This window comes from Cariama cristata, unplaced genomic scaffold (genome assembly GCF_000690535.1).
Source record: "Cariama cristata isolate BGI_N322 unplaced genomic scaffold, ASM69053v1 scaffold4548, whole genome shotgun sequence".
In the NCBI taxonomy this organism is placed as follows: domain Eukaryota; kingdom Metazoa; phylum Chordata; class Aves; order Cariamiformes; family Cariamidae; genus Cariama; species Cariama cristata.
The window spans coordinates 40,248-49,842 of record NW_009630505.1 but is presented as its reverse complement, the minus strand read 5'-3'; the positions used below and the strand labels follow the sequence as shown (position 1 = coordinate 49,842).

Sequence of the window (9,595 nt, the reverse complement as noted above, 5' to 3'; positions counted from 1 at the left end):
TAAACAGCAGGTGACCACCAGTGGAAGTCTCTTGTCAGTACATTCAGAAGGTTATTTAAACACAGTCTGGAGACCTATTTATTCAGTACGGGCTGTAATTAGCCCGCAAATTAATCTCAACACATCTTTCTATGGCAGACTGAGAAACGAGATTCCTTGAGGAAAAAAAAAATAATTTAAGTGTTGCTGCTGACAGAGGAATACTCTGTATCCAGATTTTTAAAATAAAGGTATTAAATCTAAAAACAAGGGGGTTGAGTTTATATTCCTAACTCCTTAGTAAGAACTAAGGCAGGAGGGCCCAACAAAAAGCTCCTTCAAGAGGCTGGAGAAACTGGAGAAACTACCGATACTAGAAAACAAAGTCTGCCGCTGGTAACTATGCAGCTACATCTGCATTTCACAATAGGCCTGAGACAAAATCTGCAGAAGAGATGACAATTCTTTTGATTTACTTCAGTAGGCTTTGGGTCAGCTCTCAGATTCAGCAACTCTCATTTTTATTTCCATTACAAAAGAAAAAAAAGTTATGAACTGTAGTGTATGCGCTCCTTTCTTCATTCAAACTGACTGCTGTTTCATGCCAGCAATCAGACAAAAGAGAAATGAAATATTCTCATTATTATTGACAATGAAACAAGATTCATTTTTCCCTGTTCTTCAGATATAACTCCTGGCACAAACTTAATGAACAAAACCTGAAGCATAGCAGCCTGTGCCAGACAACACATTCTAATCTGAAATTACATCTCCTGCTCTAATGTGAAAACCCCGAAGCACCTTTGATGAAAAAACACACACGCCTTCCAGATACGCAGAGCTCAGGATTAGCCCTTACATATTCAATAGTCAGAACCAACTGGCTGCTTCTATCCGCTTCAATCAGGAGATAGCACTCTGGGACGGCATGACCGCATCTGCTTACAAGGTACACAGCTCTGGAGCTGGCCCTACTGGAGTTCAGTCTTGCCTCTCCATGCTGCAGAGAGTCTCAATCACAATCAAGTGAAGGCAAGAGAAAAAATGACAGAACAAATACTGTGTGTATTACATACATTCTAGGAGGAGAAATGTGCCTGTTGCTTGTCACATTTGACAATAAAGACTCAGAAAATGCAAGCAGCGTGTTCTGTTTTCAACCATCTCTCACTAAAAACAAAACTCATGTTCTGCAGTTCATTCCTTACCTTCAAGAGCCCTTTCGGGAAGTCTTTGCCATCGTTCATCCCCTGGAGGTTAGCAATGAACTCTTGGCAGGTCATCTTTTTCCCAATGTTCTGGAAGGGATGGCAGAGAAATATAGCATCATATTCATGCTGCTTTCCAACATGACGTAAATAGGCAACATCAGATGAATTACATCTCCCTGCTTTCATTTAAGCCCAAGGCAGGCAGCACTAAGCAGGCATTCCCAAGATTACTCAGAGACAAGCATCCTTGTGTGAATATAGCTAGAAAAAGGAAGGTGCATTTGGTACCCAAGTCCCACACACCTCTCCAAAAAGAAAAACAGCTAAATACTGGAGGGTAATGAAGAGAGTGATGATGAAGCTCCCTGGTCATCTGCATGGTGCCTTACACCCCCATGTCTCCAGAGGCTCTGCCAGCCTCTGATGGAAAAGCTCTACTTGATCCTGCTGTGAGGCATAGGGAAACAGCCGACTGAGGCCCTACTCAGACCGTTCTCTTATGATTTCCAATGCTCCATTCCAGTAGCAACTGCTCTGAGTTGGAGTGAGATGCCCAGGAGTAGCCATTACCTCTTCTGATTCACAGGTTGAGGCTGCCTTGACATTTCCATAGGATTCCTCTCTTTACCCTCTTTCTGTCTAATTCTCAGACTGAAAGTTGCCCACCCGAGCCACAAACAGGAAGGGAATGGCTATGTTCATGTAGGACCTGAACTGCTCCATTTGGAGGCTTGAGGTTGCCTTAACCTGCTCTGGGATCCCAGTCTCCATCACCCCTCAGAGAAGGTGTCTGTACTCAGTCCCCCAGGTGCTAGAAGTACCATGCTTGGCACGTGGGCAGCCTTCTGAGCAGGCAGCAATGACAACAGTGAGCTGATGAAAAAGGAGCCCAGAGAGATCCGAGGGAAGGGAAGTAGCCTGGGATGAGCTGTGAAACATGGCAAAGCCAGAGGGAAAACAGGGCCCTGTGATGACCACAGTATCTTTGGGGATGCCACTGCTGCCAGTCAGGCAAAGGGGGTGAAGATGACCTCTCCATGGTCAGGGTATGCCTTGGCTGCAGGAAATAACAGTGGAAGAGCTTTGTGTGCAGACACTGACTTGAGTTAGGAGCAAGAGCCCAAATTAATACAGGACTGAAGCCCAAAGAAGGGTACCAGTCAGTAATAACAGGTCATTCAGTGTTACAGTTACATGACAGCTTGGACTGCACATCCTCTACTTCCCTTCCGTAATGTAGGATGACAGAGAGATGGAAAACCAGCAAACCTTGACTGTCAACCTCATCTAGCCACAAAGGAAGATCCTGCAGCCTGTGGCCAGCACGGACCAGCAGAAAGAAGGCAGGCAGGAACACTGGAAGAATGCACTGCTTCGCATGTCAGGAAGACTCCTGACAACACAGTCTGGCTGTAACTCTGGCTCTCTGGTTGCAAACCTTGCAGAACACAGCTCATAACTGCAGTCTTTGGGTGCAGGCTGGAGCTGTTCTAGTAGACTTGCAAATGCTTTCCTTCCGCCCTGCGACAGCCTTCAGCCTGCTTCTGTTTGTTTCCTCCATGCAGCAGTTTACAGCTTCCCCATATTGACCAAAATCAACAGCAGCGTGGCTCATTTCACCCACTGAGATAATTGGCATTGCAGAAGAATGGCTGTTTTGCTCCAGGACCAAAGCTAGCATCTCCACACAGGTTCTAGAAGATGTGGCTGGTAGTCTAGAGATACCTTAAAAGTCTCTGGGGTCACAGTCTGGGCGATGACCTCCCTGCAGAGAAGCAAGCATGCATCTCCAAGACACAGCTAGCAAAAATGATTTAGTCACAAAGAGAATGACATGTGGCAAGACAGGGATAAATAAAGGGATAAGTAAGAGTTTGTCTAGAAGAGTTAAGGGAAAGTGTGAACTGAAGGCAGAGCAGCTGCACTACCACCCTACAAGCAGTTGAGCTTATTGTGAAAGAAAAGTGTCTGCACTTATGATCAGTATGTCAGCAACAAATGGAGCTCAGTGTAGACAAGCCCTGTGACTCATTTGCTTCCTGCTCTAGCAAAATCACAGTAAGCATGGGTCAGAGCGTTATCTTTGTTAGGAAACAGGCAATTAGTGTACATCTGCAAGGGGTTGCATTCCAAGTCAAAAACACCCAACTTACCACCTATGTGAAAAGCAATAAGAGGAAGACCAAAATTACAGGAAATCTCAAAAAGATAAGAAAAGGAGGGAGTGGGGAGAGGGAAGGGAGGAGGAGAGGGTCAGAGGAGACACATGCAGGAGTCTGGCAAACATTACAGCTATGTACACGTAACAACATACTAATGACTGCCAGTAAGAAACGCCTCCAAAGTTACACACTGCAACTGCCAGAGTCATCCTAGCTTCACCTGCAAATCATCATCAGCAACAATGGGTCAGACAGATTGTTTACTCCAGTACCTAATGTAGACAGTAGGGCACACTAAAGCATCACAGGGAGTGATGGGAAATGCTGTCAGGCTGATGCACAACCATTTAGTCTCCCTCCCTGGACTGCAAGGCCAGGCAGGCTGGAGAGTAGGTGCCCCAGGCTGCTCATTGCTCCGGGGAGCAGGATACCTGCGCAGGGAGTCGCAGGTGTGGTCAAAAGGAGCGGTGTATGCCAAGAGGCACACCGTGGCATGTTGCTGTACCTCCACTCACCCTCCCATACGACTGACACGCTCTTCAGTCTGGGAAGGATCAGCCTTCAGAGAAAAAAAAATCTCAGCAACACCCTTCCCCCTCCCACTTCTACAATTTTCAGACAAAGGCATTCAATTAACAGGAGGTGGGTGTCAAAACCCCTGAGGAAGCACACACAAGCCTGGGCTTCATTACCTGCACCCACTGCAGAGCTGCACCCACAGGGGTCAAGCAGCCCTTGGAGACAGATCAGGGTGCGTCCATCTCCTGCTGCCCAACCCACCACCCTTGCTATGTAAGAGGCCCCAACTGAGGCCCTCCTGGAATAGTCCTCGGCACTGCAGCAGAGGGTCTCAGCCAGAGAGAAGCCTCAAAGCCACCTGGCTGAAGCCACTACTCCTGCATGGTATCATGCCATGCTCCCTGTGTTTTCCCCTCTCCATTCTGACTCCAAGACAGAGGAAGCCTCCCATGATGAGCATGGGAATACCATGCATAGTAGGCGTATTGCACCATGGGTGCTGAGATACACATCCTAGGGCTGCTGGCACCCCGCACCAGTGTGACTAATAGGACTCAAACTGGAATACTATTTCCCCGGGGCAGGCAGTGGGGAGAGGTATGCAGTGGGGGAAACACAGAGCTCCCACTCAGGATGCCCACATCCCCTCTCTGCTCTTTTGGCTCTGGGCACACCTGTCATTACCCTGGCTGAGCAGAACTCTGGTTCCACCAGAGTCCTCCCCCCTGCAACTGGATGCCTGCAAACTTCACCTTCCTCTTGTTACCTTCCCAGCACCTCTTCACCTCCTTTTTTCCTTCTGCCTTCCCAAATGTTTTTACATACTGGAAAGGGGAAGCCAATCCCAACCACAACTTCCTGGCCAGGGCCAGCTGCTGTAACCAGGGAAGGATGGGAAGCACAACAGAAGGATGGGGGCCTGAGGACAAGGAGCATCCTCACGCTTTATGGCAAAGCCAGGCACAATGCCAGCTTACACATGACTGATCTGGACATGTTGGAAAGCCCTGCTCAAGACAACAGCCTGGGAGTGCAGCCTTCTCGCTGTTTGCTGTCTGCAGGGGTGCTTTAGGAGCAGGCTGCCAGCAAAAGGACTCTGCTGCCAGAAGACCACCCCCTCCAAGCACAGTGTCAATGGGAGCAGTCTACACAAAGCTCTGCGTACTCACGTGGCCATGCAGGTCTGTGTTCAGCAGCATCATGGCACACGTGAGACAGTGAACTCCATCTGCAGAAAGAGACATATCGAGAGTCACATGCAAACCCATGACTGGACCTTTAAGAACAGCTGAAACTGAGCCTCATAGCCTAATTGAGTCTGTTTCCTTAATGAGAATCTGGTTTATCAAGAAATACACATAATTAAACAAATGAACAGTGAGGTCATCCCACAGCTGCCAAGCCAGAACAGCCTTTCTTTCATCTTTTAATGACTGTCAAAACTATCTTGCAGCACCCATCGATGAGGCAAACTAGACAGGAAACCATGCTGTCACCCTTTGCTTGCTAATACCAATTCTGCAGCCTGAATCAACTCCCTCTTCTTCATTTATTTCAGGGCAGAAAGGGAAGTGTAAAATAATCCCATTCTTGCGTGCAGAGTGGATACAACACAGTATTCTATCTTCCTCCTCCTCTGGCCCCTCCTCATTCAGGGCTCAATTAGACTGAATTTTGGAGAACTTCAGTCAGCTATTTACACTGCCTGGGGCTCCATATTGGGTAGAGAGTGCTCCAGCGATCTCTACGGTGGTCCTGTAGCAAAGGTGCTCAACAATGAGCCAGAAGAGATAGATGATATCCCTGGCTCAACCCCTGGAGTCACTGTGGCAGACTTGGGAAAGTCAGTGTAGACTGTCATTTGCAAAAGTGGACACTAATTGCATAGTCCTCATTTTCCAGGCACCCCTTTTAAAACCTAAAGCGTATTGGCTGTGCACAAATGCAGATGAAGGTGACAGTGCCCATGGTGCCATTTATCACCTCTGAAAATCCATATGCCTCTAGCCAGTTTCCAAACGTTAGGAACACATTTGGAAAAGTATTTTCTCCATTCTTTTGTTCATAAACATAGGGTGCCACCTTCCCTTCTCTCACAGGGGTGTCATAAAGACACAGAGTCATTTGTGAGACATGTACACACTGCAGAGAGATGTACGTAAAAATCTTTGTAGCCCAGTCCAGACAATGACTACGCATGGGTCACTCTGTGCTGTTAAGGAAGAGAAATGGGGAATGAGGAGAAGTATATCTCACACTCAGTGTGACTATCACAGGCTTAAATCTGCGCAAGATGAAGCCATCACAAAAAGATGTTCCCCAAGGTAAGGGCCATGTTTTCTTACGATGTTGGTTGAGGCCCTAGCACCCAAACAATGTGGCTGAACTGTGGCAGAGCATGAAATGAGAGAAGAACTATTATCACTAACAGTAGTAAGTCTGAAGCAGCTTGAATCTGGGGCTGTGATGCTCCAGCTCAGGTCTGTGCATTTCTCTAAAGTAGCCTGTAGCCTCATTTCCAAACGGCAAATACATCCAGAGGATGGAAAAGAGAAAGGGGAAAAGAGAAAGGCAAATGCAATCCTGCATTTTCTATTAAAAGGAACAACCATCCTATTTCTGCAGTATAGCACTCAACTACTGACAGTAGAAATACAGCATCAAACTTGTGTAGAATCCTGGGCAAAGTGTGCAGGACTCACTTTAATCTAAATGCTTACTTAAGCTGAGAAGTAGCAATGTCCCTCCTGCACCTTGGACTAGAGTAAGGCTGCCACATCAACATGCAAGTCATTATTTCAGTTTGGATATGACACACCTATTCTACCTGATTGCCCGTGGTGTCTTGAAAGAAGAAAGGCATTACGAAGAGGACAGAGATAGCACAGCAGCAGATCCTGTCTTACTGCTACCTATTCCCCTCCCCGCATGCCAGCCAGTAAAGCTGAACAGGCACAAAGCGGACAAACATCAATTCACTGCAACAGGGGCAGGTCACAAAGCAAGGGGTAAGGAAGTGTGGCAGTACCCCCAAGTGTAGCAGCTCCTTCTCACTTACACTTGAGACTCAAGGCACAGCTTAGCCCATGCTTATTTTCTTTCTCGCCCTCCTCCCTTTCTCAGCGTGTGATCAGCCCGCGCTGCCATCACAGGGTCCCATGTCTATGCCGGCATGGCTGGCTGAACACAGCAACTATGCCAGCGGACAGTTTGTCCTCTTCTCCAATGCCAGCTTTCTCAGGTTTGATCTGTGTGCTTATTTGTTTCCCCCATCCATTTCCAAAATGATGGAAAACATTGGAAAGGAGACAGCACTGCAACTGATGCTAGCTAGTCGAGATGAAACCATGCCAGGGTCTGGATACAGCACCCAAAATTCACCCCCACAACTGGCAAGAACTGGCATGCCTGCTGCCAGTGAGTGCAAAGACACAAGCACTGAATGGAGCACGGAAAGCAAACAGCTTCTCTCCCACCTGAGATGGGACCTATTCTCATCCACGCGCATGTACCTAGGGCACAGGTACCCACACATGCTGCAAGACCAGAAACCACAAATGAGGACATTCAAATCTGTAAATGCCACAACTGAGCATTTACACCGAGGAGGTCTAAAAACCTTTCCTGAGTGGGGATAAATACAGATTTTTCACTGCCTTATCATGATTATGTGTGGAGAACGTGGAGGGTTTCAATGCTCACCACAGGCAGTTTCTAAAGTGTGGCATGGCAATTACACACCTTCAGTTCCCAGGCGCGCACCATATATGCTATTGAAGGCGAGAATGAAGGAAGAGGGAGACAACCAAAGACCTTTGTATCAGAAGCAAAGTTACCTTGAGAAGAAATGGTGTTTGGGTTGCACTGGTAGTATCTGCTGGAGAAGTGGATTAAAACTCTCTCTCGTTCCTGAGTTTCTCCGATAAGTGAAAAGGCTTTAAAGAAACTCCTAAAAGAAGAGCAGAAAGAGGTGAAATTAAAGCCATAAATCTTTTTGCCTCACACAGTACACGGAGAAAAGCACAATTCATAGCAAGAAGTATGTAAGCACGCACCAGACACTTGGTTCCAAGAAGCCTTTCTAGGAAATGGGCTATTATCCTGTGTGCATTTAATCCCAACATTATAGTAAATGAAACAGGAGTTAAATTACCACTGCTCTCAGCCATGGAATACACAAACTAATAAGCAATTACACCATTTGAAAGAGTTGTTCTTATTTTTAATATTTTTGCTTTCTTTGGGGAAGGAACAGGAGCAGATGTTCTTTCTGCATGACAGACATCCAGGGTGTTCTCTGTCCTTTTCTAACTGTCTGTCACCCATGCACATTTAACTTTACACTCATTAGTATTCCCATGACCAAATCAGAGGAGCTACTCCGGGTGGTGCAGTCAAGCAGGTGCACTGCAGACTCTGGAGCCCACACCAAATGCACAGTCCTCCTTCGGGAGGGTCACCTCTCGGAGCAGCCAGGACCACCCCAGTTGCCTTGCAGAGGCAGTGACTGCCTGACCTGCAGAAAACATCTGGGGAAGAGGGCAGGAGAGTCACAACATCTCCCACTGAGCTTCAACAGCTGGAGGAGCAACCTGGCCCTCCTGGGTTCCTGCTTGTGACAGCCCAGGGTGCAGGGCTGCTGCAGTCTGGGCACACTCGTTAGATACAGCCAGAGAGCCTGTGCAAAGAGGTGGGACACACACACACATCTTCCACTCCTCATCCAATACTTAACCACCCCGCCTCTTAACCATGCTGCTATTTTTCCTGCTAGAAAAACTTGCCTTGCAGCCGAAGAAGAACTTCTGCACCTCCCAAAATCCCCATATCCTGGAGCCAAGAGATGACCTCAGTGGTATCAGCCTACACTCATTTATCAGGATGCTTCTAAGAAAAGCCTGAAAACACAAACTTGCTGGGTCCAAAGCAAGACGGCATACAAAATGAGTGCCTAACAGACAATTTTTCAATACCCCATGAGACCGAAACTAACACCAGATCTGAGAGGCGTGGAATACGTTGCTGGAACATTCACGTCTATCTAGTCTAGACAATTAAACGTTGATTTTCCTCTTTGATGTAAGGTCAGAGAAGGGCTGTACTTGCAATGATCTTGCATCCATACAGAGTGTGATCTGCCTGGTAATAACTTAATTTCACATGTAATGTATTGCAAATAACTCAATTCACAAGTAGCTGTAACTGAGTCTTCACAGGGTTTCTCTTCCCTTCCTACCTCATGCCCCCATGGGACATTAAGACAGCTAGACATCTTTCCTCCTCCTGCAGCCTGGGCTTCTTCCGGCGACACCGCCTGCCCACACCAGGCACCGCTGACCTTCACCCTCTCCTCCTCTTCAGCACCTTTACTGCCCTGGAAGTTACCTCGGAAGGCAACTGATGAAACAACATTTGGTAAATAAACAAGGCAGGTTCCTCGCTCTCAGAGCATGATGCTGCGGCTGAGGGCTATGAGGGCAAGCTTCTGCCCACCATGAGGACCAGGATAGACTCAGAGAGGGGCTGGAGCAGTGGTTCCACCTCCTCTCTTCCTGCGGTCCTGCGGAGGACACAAGAGATGCACTCGGGAGATGCACGAGCAACATGGGTCCAGGCTGTGGAAGCAGAGAAGGATGATGGAGGAACAACCTTCCTCATCTCCCAGACTTGCCACTGATGCTGATATACACTACACAACGGCCTCCCATAGCCTGGGGCTAGCGT

General features: G+C 47.5%; 1 protein-coding gene across 1 annotated transcript in view; it reads right to left on the bottom strand.

Annotated features, from left to right (window-relative positions):
* The window catches only part of PSD3 (pleckstrin and Sec7 domain containing 3), a 74,821-nt gene that overhangs the window by 48,517 nt on the left and 16,709 nt on the right, over window positions 1–9,595 (bottom strand). The window contains exons 5-7 of the mRNA XM_009705558.1: window positions 7,708–7,820; window positions 5,041–5,099; window positions 1,188–1,277 (exon numbers count right to left, since the gene is read on the bottom strand). Coding sequence (XP_009703860.1) covers window positions 1,188–1,277; window positions 5,041–5,099; window positions 7,708–7,820 — 262 coding nt within the window. The remainder of the gene's footprint in view (window positions 1–1,187; window positions 1,278–5,040; window positions 5,100–7,707; window positions 7,821–9,595) is intronic.